The sequence below is a fragment of the Ictalurus punctatus genome, chromosome 12, assembly GCF_001660625.3.
Source record: "Ictalurus punctatus breed USDA103 chromosome 12, Coco_2.0, whole genome shotgun sequence".
In the NCBI taxonomy this organism is placed as follows: domain Eukaryota; kingdom Metazoa; phylum Chordata; class Actinopteri; order Siluriformes; family Ictaluridae; genus Ictalurus; species Ictalurus punctatus.
The window spans coordinates 22,186,231-22,206,210 of record NC_030427.2 but is presented as its reverse complement, the minus strand read 5'-3'; the positions used below and the strand labels follow the sequence as shown (position 1 = coordinate 22,206,210).

General features: G+C 38.9%; 1 protein-coding gene across 4 annotated transcripts in view; it reads left to right on the top strand.

The window, feature by feature from the left end:
- LOC108272791 (thyroid hormone receptor beta) overlaps positions 1-19,980 on the top strand; it is a 122,030-nt gene that overhangs the window by 85,926 nt on the left and 16,124 nt on the right. For all 4 annotated transcript variants that reach the window (XM_017481531.3, XM_017481533.3, XM_017481534.3 and 1 more), the window contains exons 3-4: positions 368-410; positions 607-671. In XM_017481531.3, coding sequence (XP_017337020.1) covers positions 665-671 — 7 coding nt within the window. In that variant the 5' untranslated portion in view covers positions 368-410; positions 607-664. The remainder of the gene's footprint in view (positions 1-367; positions 411-606; positions 672-19,980) is intronic.

The following is a 19,980-nucleotide window of genomic DNA, read 5'->3' as shown; positions in this document are numbered from 1 at the left end:
CCATTCTCCTCTGATCTCTCTCCTCAGCGAGGCATTCCCACAGAATTACCAGTCACCGGATGCTCTTTATTTTCTTCGCACCAATCCGTGTAAACTCTAGAGATTGTTGTGTGAGTTTCAAACTCAAACCGGCTCGTCTGATTCCAACAGTTATGCCAAAGTCACTGAGCTCACATTTTTACTCCATTCTAATGGTTAAAATAAAATTAAAAAAAAAAAATTATATAATGAATAATTTTATGCATTCTGCATGATTTTGTGCCAGATGATTGGATGATTGCATGAATGGGCGGGTTTACTACAGTCTATAGTTTTCAGAGCTTCTCAACTGGCCTGTCCATTACTCTTTCTGATCTGTGTTTTACAGGCTACACTGGCGTGAACCTCGTTGGAGAGGACCCGGATACCAGGTGGGCCAGATCACAGGCAGAGAGTCGCACTGTGTGAATCTGCTCCCTCAAACACAAAATTGTCTACTTTATCTCCTGATTAGAAATACGACTTGTGATATTTGATCATCTGTCAATCTAATTCAGATTTAAACATTCACATCTATAATAGTTATGATTTCTGAGTGACCGTATCTTACTCTGTTTCGTTGATCAGATATCGAGGAGTCCGTAAGCAACGTGAGAACGATGTTTAGGCCCTGATACGGAGCAGTATGTCAGGTAAGCACTCCAATCTTCTTAGTCTAGTCCTCGGGGACTGTATGAAATGAAATGCAGTCCATAGTGTGGTTACGTTGAAGGCCTTGACACATGTCAGCATTTAATAGAGGTAGAACAGTAGCCTCATTTATATCCCATAGTGCAGAGGTATTTAATTAATAGGGGTGTAACGTGAAATGCCGGTCACGATTCGATTCATGATACTGAATCGATTCATGATACAGAATCGATTCATGATACGGAATCGATTCATGATACTGGATTCGATTCCGTTTAATTCTCCGAATGACTTGAACAAAACTGAAAAGACTCTTTTTTTAAAAAAAATTCTGAATCATAAACAGTGCAAAACATTTTTTCCTTTGTTAAAGTACGTTAATAAATAAATTGCGACGAACAAAGATCCGTCCATCTTCTATACCGCTTATCCTATTCAGGGTCACGGGGAACCTGGAGCCTATCCCAGGAGGCATCGGGCACAAGGCGGGGTACACCCTGGACAGGGTGCCAATCCATCGCAGGGCACACAATCACACACACATTCACACACTACGGACACTTTGGACATGCCAATCAGCCTACAATGCTGGGGGAGGAAACCCCCGCAGCACGGGGAGAACATGCAAACTCCACACACACAGGGCCGCGGTGGGAATCGAACCCCCGACCCTGGAGGTGTGAGGCGAACGTGCTAACCACGTTCTTTTATCATATTTATTTTATTTATGAAAAAATAAGCAAATACATCTATGAATCCTCTGAATCTGATCGATTGAAACATACGAAGGAGCCCCGTAGCAGCGCCTGAGTTGTCGTTTTAACCAGAAATAAAGCTCCAAAGTCGGCTAAAACGCCCGTCTTCTGCGGCTGGGCAGTGTAGATAAAATTCTTTGCTTGGAGAAGCAATGAAAAGTTCTGAATGGAGATAACCGTTACCTTTTAGTGATTAGTTCATGGCTGAAACAGTTCTGACTAGAGCCATGGACTCTGAACAGGTGAGACGTCTGATTTGAACTCGAAGGAAAGACTTTCCTACAGTCGTCGGGAAACATTCTGTTAATCCGAGCCATGTCATCACTTCACTAATCAAGACGAGAGAGGGGAACTCTTTTCTCAACGAGCTGCCTCTAGCGAAATAATTTACATAAATCCATGCGTTGAACAAACTGGAGTTGCTAAACTACGGCAGCTTTTTTCATTTGTCTGATCTGATTTTCATTCATTCCACTGATTAAGCTGTTGACTTATGATTCATGTATTTCCCTAAAAGCACAGTACAGGCGCTTTCTGCACTGAGAATGAGGACTGTACAGTAAATCACTGACTCGTCCTGCAGTTAATATTTGTGAAAAGGATTTCCTGTCCTGGTTCAGTAAAAGCTGTGTTTCACACACACACACACACACACAACATTATCCACTGGCAGTATTTTGGATAATTACTGGTTTTACGTTCCTGCTTTGATGATCTCTTCTATTTATTTCATTGTTTCTAGCTACAGGGCTTAATGGCATGGTTTAGATTCAGTTTGTAATCTTAATTCTCACCACTTAGCCAAACAAATACACTAATACACAACATCCCACACGCAACACACTACCTGCAATTACAGCTAAATACACCGCTTTTGGTGAATTAGCCATTTTCAAATGTGGCTAAAGGCCACTTTCTTAAAGAAACACACACACACACACACACACGCTGACACACTGCGGCTTTTGATCACTCATTCTGTGGTGTACGTGATGATGGTTTTGGGCTGCACTTAGCGGCTGAATTTTATTACGACTCTGTGCGATCATTCTCACCGCATGATTTGGATGACGGTGTGTGTAACGCAGTGACGAAGAAAGGAAATGAGTGAAGCTGGTCATCTCTTTATGCCTTGTAGGCTGACGGTGATATTCGATAGGAGGAAAATCTAAAGTCTATCAGTAGTTCAGCATTGAGACTATTAAGGTTGAGCAATGTGTTCTAGGAGCAAACTATTACGCAAACACAATCACAGGGAGCTGCATTTGGGATTTCTAGACTAAAGCGTTTAAAGTCTGGAATGCTTGAGACCAAACATAATAAACAGGAAATTGAAGTCTTTTGTTCATACCAAGAAACTTATCGTCCTGTCGTTTTGTGTCGTTTGTACCTTGAATAGATAGCGTGTGCTTAGTATTGTCGACTTTTAGTTGCTCCTAAAAGCAATAAAGGCATGCTGAAGTGAATAAAATCCGCCCTGTCCTTGTGTATTATACCCACGACTGTATTTCACATGCGTGTTCTCAGACACTGCTGATGATATGATATGAATGGGGTTGAAAAACCTCAGGAGATTAAGGCTACGTCCGCATCTTTTTCTCTACGCATCGCGTCCCCAAGGGGACGGCGTTTTTGTCCGGCGAACACGGAGCTTTTCGAGAACGCTCTGCCGAGTGGACACGTTTGAAAACGCCGCTTTCGCGTTGTAGTGTAGACCGAGATAATGGAGATATCCAAAAACAACGGCATATTTTTTTGTGACGTGGTCAGACGAGATGGAGGACGATGTCGTACTGCAGTCGTCGTGTCTGGTGTCCGGTTTGATAGCGTTGTTAAAGATTAATGTCACTTCATACAACGTTCAGGTTGCATTTTTTAAATAAACGCCCGAGGGAAATGGCGTAGGCCGAAGCTTCTGACGTTTTTCTTCTACGCACGCTCAGTATAATCGTGAGCGTTTTCAGACGTTTCGGTGCAGACGAGCGATGTTAGGAAAATGTTCGAAAACGCCAGTGTAGACAGAGAGCGTTTTAAGGCAGAAAATGCAGTTTTCCGGATTAATGTAGACGTAACCTAATCTAGGTGGTGTTTCTCTATGTGATCACCTCACGTGACACTGGTCGGCTGCATGATTCTACTGTCTGGGCTGGAAAGAAATCAGCGCCAGCGTTGCTTCTTCATACCATTCTGGTATATTATTACGACCACCGGAGATGTTGTTGCGCTTGGGTCCACAAAAGTACAAAATAATCTCTTAAAGCAGCAAATAATCTGTGGATGATTGATCTGAGATTGATAAGGATTGAGTCTTTATTGATCACATATACATATGCACAGTGAAATTCTTTTCTTCACATGCCCCAGCATGGTAGGAGGTTGGGGTCAGAGCGCAGGGTCAGCCATGATACAGCGCCCCTGGAGCAGAGAGGGTTAAGGGCCTTGCTCAAGGACCCAACAGTGCCAGCTTGGCAGTGCTGGGGCTTGAACCCCCGACCTTCTGATCAGTAACCTTAACTGTCAAGTCATCACTGCCCTTGATAAAGATCGTATATCTTTATCGTCTGTAGACAGGAGGGTGTGGCCTACTCACGCTACGCTAGTCCGTTGATACAGTACCTCTCTGACATTATTTTTTCCTCTCTCTCTCCTTCCTGTCTGCGCTCTCGTTTTCTGCACTTTACTGTAATGAAGTAGATTTGTTTTTAGAGAAAGCAGACAAACGCCCCCCCGCTAGTAATACAAGATCATGCAGAGTGGTGCAGTAATTCTGTCCTTCTCAGTTTCTCTTTCTATTTAAAGTGAGATCACTTAAAGCAGATAAAGTGAGATCTATTTAAAGCAGATCTCTCTCTCTCTCTCTCTTTCTGTCTGACACACACACACACACTCACTCTGGCATACTCTTTCCTTCCTTTCCTCTTTCTCACTCTGCTCTCTGGAGTGTCCATCATGGTCAGCAACTTATGAGTGGAAAAATACAGTGTGTCTGTTTAGAGAAAGAGAGAGAGAGAGAATCACAGTGTTTCTCATGGATACATTTTATGTTCCAAATTCATGTTGCATAGATCTCATTACCATGCCTAATAAAAGGCTCTTACAGTGAGAACTTTTGTGAACGTAACTGATGTGGTTTCCATTAAAAGCATTAGAGGAGTCTTGGAGTCGTTCTTCCCACAGCGAATTAAAATCTGTGCTGTTTCAGACAGAGATAACAAGACTAGAGAAAATTTACTACTACAGACATTTTAATAGTTAGATTCTTCTGATTAAAAAAAAAAAAACCCCAGCGATCACATTTTTTCCTCCCATTAAAATATGCCGGAGGTGCAAGTGTTATTGGGAAAGAGATGGATTGTTGTGTAATGATGAGCTTTCGCCATCATATGACTGAGCGTTTGCTGAGTGAAGTATTACTCTAGTGGGCTCCAGTAGTAGTAGTTCATAACTTATTCGCAGAGGCCAGCACTGCTCATGTCTGGAAATCATTATGCTTTTTATGGACGGAAAAAAACCCACTGACCTTTTTTTATGAGGTTTCGGGTACTTTTTTTTTTTTTAGCAGGAATTCACCACTAGAGGGGGTTAGAAGAACAAAGTGGCTCTGCTTTATTAACTGAGACCACTGAGAGGAGGAGATCATCAGCAGGTTTTAGGACAAGGTCCATTGTGCAACAGTATCAAATTCATACATTCTCGGTACGGATTTATTTTCTGAAAATAATTCAAGTAAATATTAGGGTCATTATTTCAATGTGTACAAAATATTTTGGCAATTTATTGGCTCCGTAGAGATTTTTTTATTCCTGATTTTTTTATTCACACTCACAGAATGCAGCTGACATCATTTGCAAGCTGGCCTGTCATTAGAGGTATCGACATTTCACTTAATTACACTCAAGTGACAAGCCGATAACTGACAGATAAAAAGAAAGAGAAAACACGGACCCCGCTTTGAGAGACAGTGGGATAAAGAAGAGCAGGTTACTGACGATTGAATGAAAAAGAAGTATTTTTGAAAGTGCTAAGCAGGTCTGAAAGCCTCTGAGGAACACTCGGTAATCACACGCTGATGAGGAGATACTTATTTATTTCTTTATTTCAGAAAGGAGGACTTACTGTGAACGGGTTCTGAAAGATTTCAAGAAGGGCATTTAGTGAACGTTAAGAACCCTTTAAACATGGGGCCACTTCTAAAACTTCTAAAACATGCGGTTGCGCTCATAAGTTTACATACCCCTTGCAGAATCGGAGGGATAAGATAAAATAAGAGGGATCATAAAAACTGCATGTAGTTTTTTATTTAGTTCTGCCCTGAATAATCTATTTCACATAACAGATGTTTACACCTAGTCCACAAGACACAGTAATAACTGAATTCACACAAATGAACCAGTTCAAAAGTTTACACACGCTCGATTATTCATACTGTGTGTCGTTACCTGGAGGATCGACGACTGTGATAGTTGTTCATGAGTCCCTTGTTTGTCCTGAGCAGTCAAACTGCTTAAAATAAACAAAATGCAATTTTTAATATCCCCCTTATTTTTATTTTTAATTCTTAACATTTTGCAGATTCTGTAAAGGGTGTGTAAATTTATGAGCACAACTCTATCAGCCACACAGAATGAAATTTATATATATATATATATCTTACTTGTGTTAGGGATCCCGTGTTGCAGAAAGCATGAAAAGAGATTCAGACAGAAATGTATTTTGGCTTCAGGTTTTCTATCGCCTTCCAGCAGTGCTTTCAACTGAAATGGAATACAGCAACCAGCAATACTGGTGCAAGAGGGCCTTGAAGTTGCTCGTACGAGCGCCAGTAAAGTGTAAATAAACGTTAATGTGAATATATAAATATGAGGAATAATTTGGGAAGATCCACAAAAAAATTCAAGCGAGATGACATCCTTCTTGCGTTGAAGGATGGGACAGTTAGAGTGTTTTTAGTAATGATAGTGTTTTGGAACAGAAAGAATATGCACAAGTTGAAAAAGTTACGGCAGTAAGTACAGCCATGATGAGAAATGTAACTGAAACGATTGTAGAGTGTCAGGATGGTTGAAAGAAAAATAAAGAAAGATCAAAAGAGTTCAGAATACACTCACCGGCCTCTTTAATAGGAACACTTGTACATCTCCCCATTCATGCAATTATTATTATTATTATTATTATTATTGTTATTTTATTATAAATTCTTGCAGATAGATGGCTTCAGCTAACATCAAACATCAGAATGAGAAAAAAAATGAGATCTCAGTGACTTTAACCATGGCATTGGTTGTTTGTGCCAGACATTTGAGAAACTGCTGATTTGCTGAGATTTTCACACAGAACAGTCTCTAGAGTTTACACAGAGAGGTGTGACAAACAAAAAACGTCCAGCGAGCGGCAGTCCTGTGGGCAGAAACGCCTTGTTGATGAGCGATATCAGAGGAGAATTCCTGACCAGATGTCTCCAGTAACGTAACTAAGCACCGTGGTGAGCAGAAAAGCATCTCAGAACACACAACAATGCTGAACGTTGAGATGGACGAGCTACAACAGCAGAAGGCCACAACGGCTTCCGTTCCTGTCAGCCAAGATCAGGAATCTGACGCTACAGCAGGAGCACGATCATCAAAACCATTTCAAATGTCTACTGGTTTCACTTCTGACAACCTCAGAAGCTTGTAGCCGATGAAGGACTTTTGTCAGAAACGTCTTGGAAACTTACGTACAACAATGAACTTCTACACTGCGGTAACTTTCTGGATTCTTTGAATTCTTTCTCAGAATTGTATAGCTGAGTAATTCAAGGGGGGAAAAAACAAAACAAAAACAGCATCCTTGAAACATTCTGTAATCCTCTAGAATTGAAATGGAGTGAGGAACACCATCCATGGAGCCTGGAGCCTATCCCAGGGAACTCTGGGCACAACCCAACCCATCGCAGGGCACAATCACACACAGTAACACACCCATTCACACACTACGGACAACTTAGAGATGCCAATCAGCCTAAAACCCATGTCTTTGGACTGGGGAGGAAACCGGACTACCCAGAGGAAACCCCCGAAGCACGGGGAGAACATTCGATTCGATTCAATTTTATTTGTATAGCACTTTTCACAACGGTCATTGTCTCAATGCAGCTTTACAGAAACATATAAAACACAGGATACAGATTTTAAATGTGGGAATTTATCCCTATTGATAAACCCGGTGTCGACGGTGGTGAGGAAAAACTTCCAAAGATGATATGAGGAAGAAACCTTGAGAGGAACCAGACTCAGAAGGGACCTCATCCTCATCTGGGTATAGTGGATAGTGTGAAAGTAAAGGAAAGTTCATTATGGTTTTAACATGAAGCCTTTGTTGAACTAGTTCACTGTTCAAAAAGGAGACCCGAGTGCACAACTGCATGTGGTAATCAGTCTCAAGGCCATAGCAGCAACCGTAGTCCCAGCAACCACAGAGAGAATGTCCATGTGGAATCGAGGTCCAAAACCATTTCCATGGTACTTCAAGCGGTACCATCCTCAGCAGTCTCCAGGCTGTAGCCTCCAGTTGATGAGAGCTCCATCCATAGATAGGACATCCGAACATCCTAGCATGCAAACTCCGCACAGACAGGGTGGAGGCAGAAAACAAACCCCCAACCCCGGAGGTGCGAGGCAAACGTACTAAACACTACGCCACCGTGCCCCCCGTGATGAACACCGTTCTTCCGAAAGATTTTCCCTCAGTTGGCGTTGTAGTGTTAGCGATGGCGGTCGAGACACTGTCTAAAAGATTGGGTTGGGCTGAGATCTGGTGACTGTGAAGGCCATAGCATGTCATTTCTATCATTTTCATCCTCAGCAAACTCGTCCCTGTGAATGGGGGCGGGGTCGTCCTGGTAGAAATCGTTCAGCATTGGATAAAGGTGATCAGTCAGACGAACTTATTAATTTGCAGTCATGCTTCCCTACAAGAGCAGAAGTGTATCCGCACCACGACAGCAACATTAATAACAGTGTAACAGAGTCACCCATCTGTATATGCCTGATGCTAAACCACCATGAACTCTAAAACCACATCACTGTGTGTGTATTTATTATTACTCAAGCCAGGAGGTTTCACTCTGAGTCCCGACACACGGTGTCTGAATGTTACAGCGACGTCTTGCCTTCCTGAGCGGTTTATTTTGTTAATAATGTTCTTGTTTCAGCCACAAGTTTAGTTTCACTTGGCTGTTCGGAGACATTTTATGAAGACTCAAATAACAGCCAAGCAGCCAGCTAACTCTCACCAGCTACGCTAAAAACAACAAATTTACAACGAAATTACATTTCCGTTTCCCAATCCCAAGTTCTGCACATGTCAAAATATAGAGGTTATGAAAAATATTGTGGATAGCCCTCAAATCAGATTCATAGCCATGGCTGGCAAGTAGCCTGTTTATAAAATCATATTCTAAATGCAAACGGCATTTATGATCAGTCCTCGTGAAGTGACGCGGAGTCGAGTTAGTTCAAGCACTTTTTGTTGTTGCTGGAAAGCACGACGCTAAAAATCCCACTCTGCTACATATTTATGTCACAATACACCATGATAATCAGTTTAACTGCACTTCTATTGAATAATGTAGACTAATCCTAAAACGCTTGAGAAATATTCTCAAGAGAAGCAATCAGAGGCCATTTTGAGGCAGAATTCATTTTGAAATAGTCTTGATGAAAAGATTTTTGCCCGTACAATATAATCATCCGCCATTGCAAGTACTGACAAATAGCCTGCAGCCTTGTAACTTGCAGAATTATTTATTTATTTGCTAGTTTAATGATGTATTTATTTATTCATTCATTATGTATTCATTTATTCATATGTTCATTGTGCGTTTATTTGGTTGTTTGGTTGTTTGTTTGCTTTGGTTCATTCATTAGTTTATTTATCCATGTATTTGTTTATTCGTTCAACCATTCATTTGTTTGTTTATCCATTTATGTATGTATTTATTTGTTTATTGTTCAGTGGTTTGTTTGTTGCTTTTGTTCACTAATATGTGTATGTATCTATCTATTTGTTTATTAATTTAGCTGTTTGTTTTGTCTGTTGCTTTTATTTATTTATTTATTTAAGCCGAAGCCGAATATAATGACAAACCTGGCCGAATGCCGAACACATTTTTTACGTTTTTTCCAGTTATTTTGCCATTTTTTTCCCACCATTGCATAAATGAAATAGTCAAAATGTGCTTTTTACTATTTTGTCTTGCTTTTCGAAGAAAAAAACAATTACAAAAACTACAATTTCAAAATATTTATTTAACACTGAACATTTTTTAAATTCCAGCAGGCATAGCCTACCAACAAGCACAATATAACTTTAAATAAATAAATGAGTAAAATAAGAATATTTTGATGTTTGAGCCCCCCTTGAATAGCCGATGTTAGTCTATAACTGACTGCTGAAAGAATGCAACACTCTGTAGCCTACAACAACAAAGTGCATTGACAAGAGTGCAAAAAAGTGGATGGACCCACAACAAATGAATAATTGTCCTAGACATATGCCTACTTCTTTAACGGCCATTCTTACATCTCTCTGACACTTTAAAATGCTTCCACACTGCCGACATGTTTGCTGCAATTAAAGCTTCGCACGTCTCACTCTGGTTGCTAGGCTATTTGGTCGCGTCGTCAAACACGTCATTGTTCGGTCAAATTTATTCAGCCTTTTCACTTATTATAATTAATCATTTCGGTTGCCGAACATTCGGTGCATCCCTAGGGAATTGAAATGGAAGGCCGCAGAGGCAATAATGTATGCACAAATCCATAGTGCACAATACTAAGTGCAAAATATCAACGTAACAAAATATAGTTTCATTTTTAAAAATATATTTTTTGATTATTCATTTTTGAAGTTTATTTCTAGCGCTAAGATACAGATACTACTAAAAGGCAGGATCAGGGTGTCTGGTGTGTGTGTGTGTGTGTGTGTGTGTGTGTATGAGGCTTACACCATAAGTAACACATGCAAATTTGAAGAAAAATGTTTTTTTTTTGTCAGTTTTAGTCAGTTTTCCAGACGTTTCCAAACTACAATGAAACATCCCAGGGGCCGGGGGCACTTTGCAGCCTAAAACGATGGAAAACAGTATTCTGAGCATGCACAGTGGGTGTCTGACACCGTTATGTCATTTCCACCAGGAACATAAAGTATGCTGTCTTGCACACTCCTGGCTTTGCTTGTATACTATACACAGCAGTCAATTAAAACACCTAATACAGAAAACAGCATGGCCATCTTGAGATAATCGCGATCACATGACAGTCATACATAAGGTACGTTTTTGGTATTCGAGACTCCATTTTATTCTGGATTTCAGTGAGAAAATGAGTTAGATCACACTATTCGATGTTAGTGTGAACTAGCATGCAAGGTGTGTGTAACAGGAAGTGACTAGGATGTGTAGGATCATGACAGCGTTCTTGTGTGTGCAGTATTGACACTCCAGAGCAAACCAGTGTGATGTTTGTAAACACGACTGCCATCTGCTCCCAATAGAGACACGGATGTCCTTCATCCACATGTTTTTGTTTTATTGGACTAGACAAGTCCTGCTCTTACAGAACTCCACTACGGTGTTCATTGTGCCAAGGTTTCGGAGTCGAATGCCACGTTAGTCTACACAAACCATTTGTTTTCTCACACATTAAGCTTTTAGAGCAGTAAAGCATACGCTGTATATCAGCATATATAGACATATATACATATACGGCCTTCAGGCGTTTCAAAAAAAGACGACATTTCATCACTTAAACAGCTTTGGAGATGCTTGTGTAGACGTGTATTTAGAGTCTGAAGAGAGCTATGATACCGAATGGAGAGTCTACACAGATGTCAAAGAGATCTTTGAGTTCTTTTGAGTTCCAGTCGTATCTTCTCGTATCCACGCTGTATATCAGCATATATAGACATATATACATAAAAAAAGACGACATTGGTTTACACTGTAAACAATTGCTGTCATTTTTATAGCAAAATTTGCCAATAGCGTTCCGTATGACGATTTTACAATAAATTGCAGTGATATTGTAATGCATTCTGAGACCTTTTAATTGTTTTAATTGTTTCCAGTAAATTACAGCAATCTGGCTTTTCCTGAAGAAGTATTGCTCAATCGTCTTTAAACGGTTTTGTCTCGTTTGCATCGATGGACATTCTTTTTTTTTTACATTGATACAGTAAAATATAATTACATAGGCTTAATTAATGACTTTATTGTATGCTTTTTTTTTTTTTTTAATTAATGCTACAACTAATGGTAGTTGAATTATATTTAGATGTGAGGTAAAGTTAATTTTCAACTTTATTTCTTCAACTTTTTTTTTTTGCAGCGATGACAGTTTTATAGTTAAAAGCTACTTTTTATAGCGTGTGAATGGCCACTAACAAAATATTAAATTGATTATTGAGAAATCTCAATTATCCGCCTGTGGCAAACCAAGAACATCACAAAGGTAGGCTAGTTAAAGCAAGCTGGTTAAAAATGGATTTAAAAAAAAAACAAAACGAAACAAAACTTGAAAGTGGCACTGAAAATGTCAGTGCCACCTCAATGTTGTCATTAAAAAAAAGCACTGTATGACACTTTAATAGACTGATGTGTCAATTCACTTGAAATTAAAATGCAGGATTTGTGTGTGCCGGCCAAAAAGCATTTGGTTATATAACATCGCAAACGGCGAATAAACCTGTGCAAATAGAATAACCTGACTGGCTGGTGAGTCGGAGAGACAGATTATTTTCTAATTCAAATCAGCTGATGGGAGACTCACGTAAGGACCTGAGAGACGTAGCACGGACTTTGCTCGTACGTCTTGAAGAACAAAGGCTGGTTAGATAAAAGTCCATCAGTAATGTGGGATTTTTTTGGCATTAATTCTTGTGCATGGACTCAATATCCCCCACTCCACTCATTTTAAGTGTTGGATCAGAGGTAATATATTTCTCGCAATTAGAGAAGATTAAATACACCCTCAGAGACACAAAAAAAGAGGCCAATCCTTTTATAACATAGATTTACGAGTGGATAACGCTAGCCAGATGCAATAGCACACCACGTTTACACGGGGTACAATAATAATAATAATAATAATATGTTTCATTTATATAGCACCTTTCCAGAGCTCAAGGACGCTATACAATAGTAATACAATGATACATATAAGATGAACAATCATGGACAAACATAAAATGTGAAACACAATGAGCAATCAAACACAGAAAATGAAACACGCAAACAAGTATCAAGTATCCACAATGTCTGTATCTGGAGCTTTACACTGAACGTTGAAGATATTAAACATTAACCAAAAAAAAAGACATTAACAGAAGCAAAATATAGTATTTAATTTCTTGTCACTATTATACACTTTACATGGCTGCTACTGCAATAACTGCTATGTCCATATTTGGTATAAGCTAATCTGCTGAATACTCAGTCATAGCATGTTATGTTTACATTGATACCATTTTTAAAATTATGGTGTTACTCTTTGGTACCTATCTTCTGCACTACCTGTTATATCGGACACTTCCATACTAAAACTGTGTACTGATCGGCGCTACACTGTCACTTACTGTGCCCATTGTCCTGTTTTAGTGGTGTTGTACTATCCTATGTCGTTAGCACACGTCTGCACGTAGAAATGTGGTCAGTGTGTTGTTTTGTGTAGCACCGTGGTCCTGTTTCGTTTCAAGGTGTACTGTACCACTGTACGGATGGAATGACAATAAAGTGAACTTGAACGTGAAGTTGAACTTGACGTGATGAGCTAATTTTACCACCCAAAGGGTGGTATTATATTACTCACGTTATAGCAGCTATAAACAGTCGTTCCCTCACCAGTCCCTTTTTTAGCTCTTTCTTGGAAGTTAATAAGGCAATAAAAATGCACTTGTTTGTTATTAGGCTCAGATTACATGGAGTCCCTGTGAACTAGCTGTTACTATAGAAATGAGAACATATCAGAATGAGTGCGTTAATATAAACCTATGGTTTTTACACCTTCTGACCAATCGGATTTGAGAACTGAACAGTGCTGTGGTTTAATAATATTTCACATCCATGATATTGTTATGGTGGATGATGTGAGTTTCCTGAAATGAAGTCTGTCCTATTATTATAGCCAAATATTAAAGAGACACTGTTTGCCAAACGCAACAAGAGTCTATTTACATGCTATTTGACAGCAACTAAACATAACAGCAAAAATATGAATGACCTGTTATTGCTTAATTTTCACTTTTAATCACTTTATTAATAAAAGAAAAATAGTTTTTATGTTACTTAAATCTCTACCGGTCAGATCGTATATGTGTTGTTGGGCAAATCTGTTACCTGTTTTTCTTCTAGAGGCCCCAAATCTGCTATTGCATCGTTGACGTGTAACTGTTACATGCGATGTAATCCAAATTAAGCCCTGATTCACCAACAGTATGGTCCCCATTGTCCTAAGTTGTTTTAAACCTCTTTGGTGCATTTGTCATTAGCATGGTTGATGATAGGTATGCTTTTTAGGAAACAATAAGCAGATTGCAAATTGCTTAGTCTTCTACGAGGGACCAACTTATAAAGAGATAAAAGATGCTGTTTTCCTTCATTAAAAGACTTCCCAGAATCTGATTTATAAGCCAGCTGGGAGCTGACGCACACAAAATCTGCTTCACCATTTGGTTGTGATCATATGCAATACTGCTTGCATTTGTGTTTGTAAGTGTACATGCTTCAGGCATGACGTTATTACTATTAAGATTGATTTAAATGAAAGAAGTATGTTGAATTGAACTTACACATAGGAAGTGCTTATCCCTGAGTTTTTTGACCTCAGATTTTTAATAAAGCTTTGTCTTCTAGAGATATGTGACAGACATTCAAATATGCCCTCTCAAAGAATAAACAAAAGCTCTATCAGCTTCAGAATGGCATATTATACATAAAATGTTCATATATGCTGTATAACTAAACGCCACCTGGTCTGACATCTCTCATCGACAAGATATTTCTGTCCACAGGATGTTTTTTCCCCCACATCATTCTGTATAAATTCTAGAAACAGTTGTGAATGAAAATCTCACTCAAGCAGCCGTTTCTGAAATCCTGAAAGTATCTAGCATGTAAAAATGGTATTTCTGAGGATGTTCTTAGATATTTCATAGACACCAGAGTGTGATATTTCTTTTGTGATATTCGGGTTTTTAAGCACAACAAAATTGTTTGTACATGTGCGAGTTCTTTGACTGGTCAGGAATTTTGAGGCATGTGCTTTGATGGCCATTTAAGGGTTCTCATTTTTCCTCTGCAGGTCATGCGGGTGTATTTTTTTATTACAGTTAATAATGTGCCAGTGTTAATATTTAAAACCACCTGCTTAATATTGTGTCGGTCCCAGTTGTGCCACCAAAACAGCTCTGACCCGTCACGGGATGGACTCCACAAATCCGCTGAAGGTATGCTGTGGTTCTGGCACCAAGACATTAGCAGCAGATCCTTTAAGTTCTGTAAGGGCCACTGCGATTAGGGAATACTGTTGCCATGAAGGCATGTACTTGGTCTGCAACAATGTCTAGGTAGGTGGTTTGTGTCAAAGTAACATCCACATTAATGCCAGGAGCCAGCATTAAATTTGTCAGCAATTTGTGCTACAGTAGCTCTTCTGTGGGAACCATAGGCGCCCATGACCCTGTCGCTAGTTCACTGGTTGTCCTTCCTTGGACCACTTTTGGTAGGTACTAACTAGGGGTTCTCAGATCAATTGGCCGCCAATCGGTATCAGCCCATAATCACATTCTATGGCTCGATCAGTAGCCTCTGAATTTGGCCGATCTCACGAACCGATGGCAATTTGATGACGTAAAACACATGATGACGTTAAACTTTAACGCTGCAGTCATGTCATCGCCAGTGTGGAATTATTACGAGGCCTCGAGAAACAATGAAAAATTCGCCATTTGCTGTGTATTTTTAAAGGCCTATTAAAATGTTCATTGTAACATGAACATTTGTTGTGAGATTTATTCGATCCCCAATTAAAACAACAATCTACAACATTATTGTAAATAATATAACCAAAAAAAAGGTCTGAAAAAAAAAATATCTGAAAAAAAAAAAAGGTTAACAGTGACGGTCAACAGAAAGCCTACATATCATAAGAATTCAGTAATCGGTATCAGCTGCAAAAATCCTGATCGGCGCATCCCTAGTACTAATCACTACATACTGGGAACACCCCACAAGTCCTGCCGTTTTTTTTAGATGCTCTGACCCAGTCGGCTAGCCATCACAATTTGGCCCTTGTCAAAGGAACCAGGGTTCTCTTGGATGAGGATGGAGAACCCTGATTTGTTTTTGTTTTTTTGCTGGACCAGGGTTCAGTTTTATGGTGCATTCTCAAGTGCAGGTGTGTGATCTCATCTGTAAAGACCTCTGTCAAGATGAGATCACTCCACCTGTCACCTCCAGCAGACTGAATTTTTTTTTTATTTTATTTTTTAAGTTTAATAGGTCCAGACCAACACATCCTAAATATATTTTTCCGGCTAAACCAGTAACAATAAAATCCAGTCGGTACAATTTTGTATTCTGGTTTATATTTCCACATTTTACACATGGTATTGCTAATGAACAATAATTCATTATCAGTCCAAAGAATGTAATGCATTTTGAAGAATACTCTCTACACACAGTGGTCTTTAATCTCAATTTAGAACTTTTATCTGAGCAAAAAAATGCACATAAGGATTAGCAATAATCGGTGACTTGGAGATAACAGACATGTTAAGAAGGGACTTAGCAGGACTCTTAGAATGCTTACTCTGAAGCATTATTCAATGCTTACTGTCTGATAATTATTAATCCCACCCCACCGATCAATACCAAAGGCTTCTTTCGGCTGTTTTGCACTGACACATAATTGACGCTGACACTCATTGAGTTGTTCCTTATGTTGACCATTCCTTTGAGCATTATCCAGAGTCTAATCTGTCTCTAATTTTGACTAGGTGGGGTTTTGGAGACTCTCCGGGTTTTGTTTGCTTTCCCTTGATTCACCCTTAGGCCTTCAGTGCAAAGTGGCCCAGGCAGCATGTTCTTTTCAGGTAACACCATGTCGCTGGGGACATCTGGCTAAAGAAGCCATGTCAAACCAGGCCCTATCCCCAATGCTGTGAGGGCCTGCTTTCTGAAAATTGTACATGACCAGCTTTGAACCCCTAAGACCTTAAGTGATCAATTAAAGAGGGAATAAATGGGTGGAAAAGCTCACTTGTAGGTCCACTACCGAAGCAAGCACACAGCTCTCATCTCGCCTACAGAGCTGTGGGAATATTCAGTTGCTTCTTCAATTTGGAAGGGTCAACTTTCAGGATCCTTTTTGAGCTTGATCAATATAGGAAAAGGATCTGAGTCAGACTGCTCTGTGTAAGGATGGAGAGGACTCTTCTGTGTATGGATGCACATTTTTATTCAAGATCTAATGTCAATATATAAGAAGGACTGATTATGTTTTTGTGTGAGAAGAAGGTAAGAACATATTTTGTGTATGGTGAATTAACGCGTTGCCATTTTTAAGTCCAGCTAACATTCGATTTTCTCCACTACATTATATAAATGATCAATTCATGGCTGGTACTGGATCATTTTAATAAAATATTGGTTAATTAAGCAATGAATTAATCAGCCGTCATGAAGGCTGGTTGGAAAGACCAAGGTTATTTTTCGGTCGAAACTGCTCATCTTAGACTTTAGCTAATAATTAGTACACTTTCAGCTATGGGTTTCTGGCCTGGAATTGCCGCGTTAACTGATTTGTCGAGTAATTGTGGCGAATTGTGAACCATACTCTAACAACAATTTTCATTTTATCTCTTCTTTTATGAGTTAATATAGAGTTATTTGTTGAACTTTGAATAAAAGTTAAAGTCACCCTTAAAATCTTGGCAGCATGTAATGAGGCTACAAGTATTTAATGAGGACCGACTAAAGACAGTGTTGTGTAGCATCAGTGCGTGTCAGAAGTTGTTTATCGGTTGAAGTACTTTTGGAAATACCCCGTACATGTGAGGACGTCACCTCATCAAAAAGTTAAACTTGAGTTAAGCTTGTGATCAGGAGAAGATTTGCCTTAGAGGCCCTTGACATAAACAGCTGTTGCATGCTTATCACTTAATTGTCTTAGCCATGGCTGTCTGCATCCATGATCTGGGTTTTTTTTGTTGTTGTTATTGCAGGAGGGGATCTTTTTGGTAGTTGTTATTTTTGAGCCAATGGATTGTGTTTTTTCAGTGACGAAGACACAGTCTGTGAAAGTTTTTTTTTTCTTTCAGAATTATATATAACTACAAAATTCAAGAAAATTCAAGTGCATTGTTGAAATCTATTGAAAGCAAAAAAAAATTACTGTACAACATTGTTTCTGATTTTTTTTGTACTATAAACAGTTGCATTTCAGTCTCAGGAATGAACATATATATATATATATATATATATATATATATATATATATATATATATATATATATATATATATATATATGTATGTATGTATGTATATATATATATATATATATATATATATATATATATATATATATATATATTTATATATTATATATATGTACACTTGTTAATTTTCATAATTGTATGTTAGATTAGATATGAATTCTTAATCACAGTGAAACTTTATGGAATTATGGAATTTATGAAAACAGTGAAACTTTAAGGAATAAAAGTGCATTATTGAAAGCAAATAAAAAATGCTGTACAACATTGTTTCTGTTTTTTTTGTATTATAAAAAGTTGCATTTCAGTCTCATAAGTATATATATATATATATATATATATATATATATATATATATATATATATATATATATATATATATATATATATATACACTATTAGTAATTTTCATAATTGTATGTTAGATTAGATATGAATTATTTTTAATTACAGTGAAACTTTATGGAAAGCTTTAAGGCATCTGCTGTCAATACAGGAAATTATCAGTGGTATTCACACTTCATGCTCGTGTTAACGAATGAACACACAAGTCAATGAACTGTGAAAAAGCTCTTGCTTTATACGGCAGCTTGATTAAAGGCTCAGTTCTTGTCAGTGTCAGCCAATAAGCTGACATTAAAAAAGTGGTCGTCACAAGTATCCTATCAGAGTCATTTAGTGTTATCCAGAATAATATCAATATGGATTAGCACTGATTCACATCATATGAGGTCATGGAGTGTAACTAGGCACGTTGACTTTTAGGAGGATTGACTGTAATCCTTTGTCGAAGTTTGCTCGTTATAGTTATTAGTATTGATGATAAAACACTCATCCGTCTCATTGATAGCACTGTCAAGATGCCGGTGAAGAACATTACGATTGGCTCTAATCTGAGCAAGCTCTGTTTCCAGGATTTGTCCAGCGTCAGATTAGAAGAACACATTGTCATAAATCTGCCTCCCAGTTTGGCCGGACAAGGGGTAGGTGAAATGGGGTGGGTCATTCGTCATATATAAAGCCGTGTGTCCTCTGGGTATTTTTCACACCATTGGCGTTTGCCTGACTTTTTTGCTGATGCATGTCCAAGAGTTTGTATCTGATGAAGTTCAGAACACTTAGTGTTCTTATTTTTTTCAGAAGTACAGCGTATGTAAGGAATAGTTCTTATGCACGTCCGCCAACGAAAAATTTGTCGGACCGGTATTCAAATTGAATAGGTCAGCACTGATAGCAGTACACATTTGTTTGTACATGTCGCTCCGTGAGCCGTTTCTCAAACCTTAGAACGGATGAGCTTTCTGTGGTAATAACTACACAGCTTTTGTTATTGTTGTGCCTTAAAAGAGCATAGGGATGAATTACTGTATGCCGGACATGTATGAGATGCCACATGGCATGGCCGGAGGCTACACGGTACCAGGCGGAGGTGAATATTGTATGTACGGTGGCGACGGGTCCACTTTTGGCCATTGCGAGTCTCAGCCGCTACACCACAACCCTCCTTGCTTGGAACAGGCCTGGCCGCCCAGCCAGCCATACCCTGGCATGTACCCAGGCACTTATCCAGGCAGCAACCCGGCGTTTAAGAGCGAGTTCTGCGCCATGGAGGTACCGCTTAGCCACTACCAGCAGCCTGAGTACTTCTCTGATGGCAGGCCAGACTTTTCTCAGATGCAGTGGATACAGGTGTCACATAAGAAAGGTACTGATGAAGCACTTCTAGATTGTGACGCACGCACATAGTAGTGAGTAGAGATGAAAGAAATGACATTGTGATAAGTGCAAAACTTTTATAATGTACGCACTTATTTGGTTAGAGAAACCTATTTTTTAATAATTTTTAACATTGTAGAAATACAATGCAACAATACAATTGTTTTCTTAAATTGTTTTAAGAAATAGACTACTGTTTTTTTCCCCCAATACCCCTTTGCTTTACCCAATTCCCCTATTTTGTGCTGTTATTTGTTTGTTTGTTTGTTTGTTTGTTTAGGGGGGATTTGGCATATCATTAACAGTATT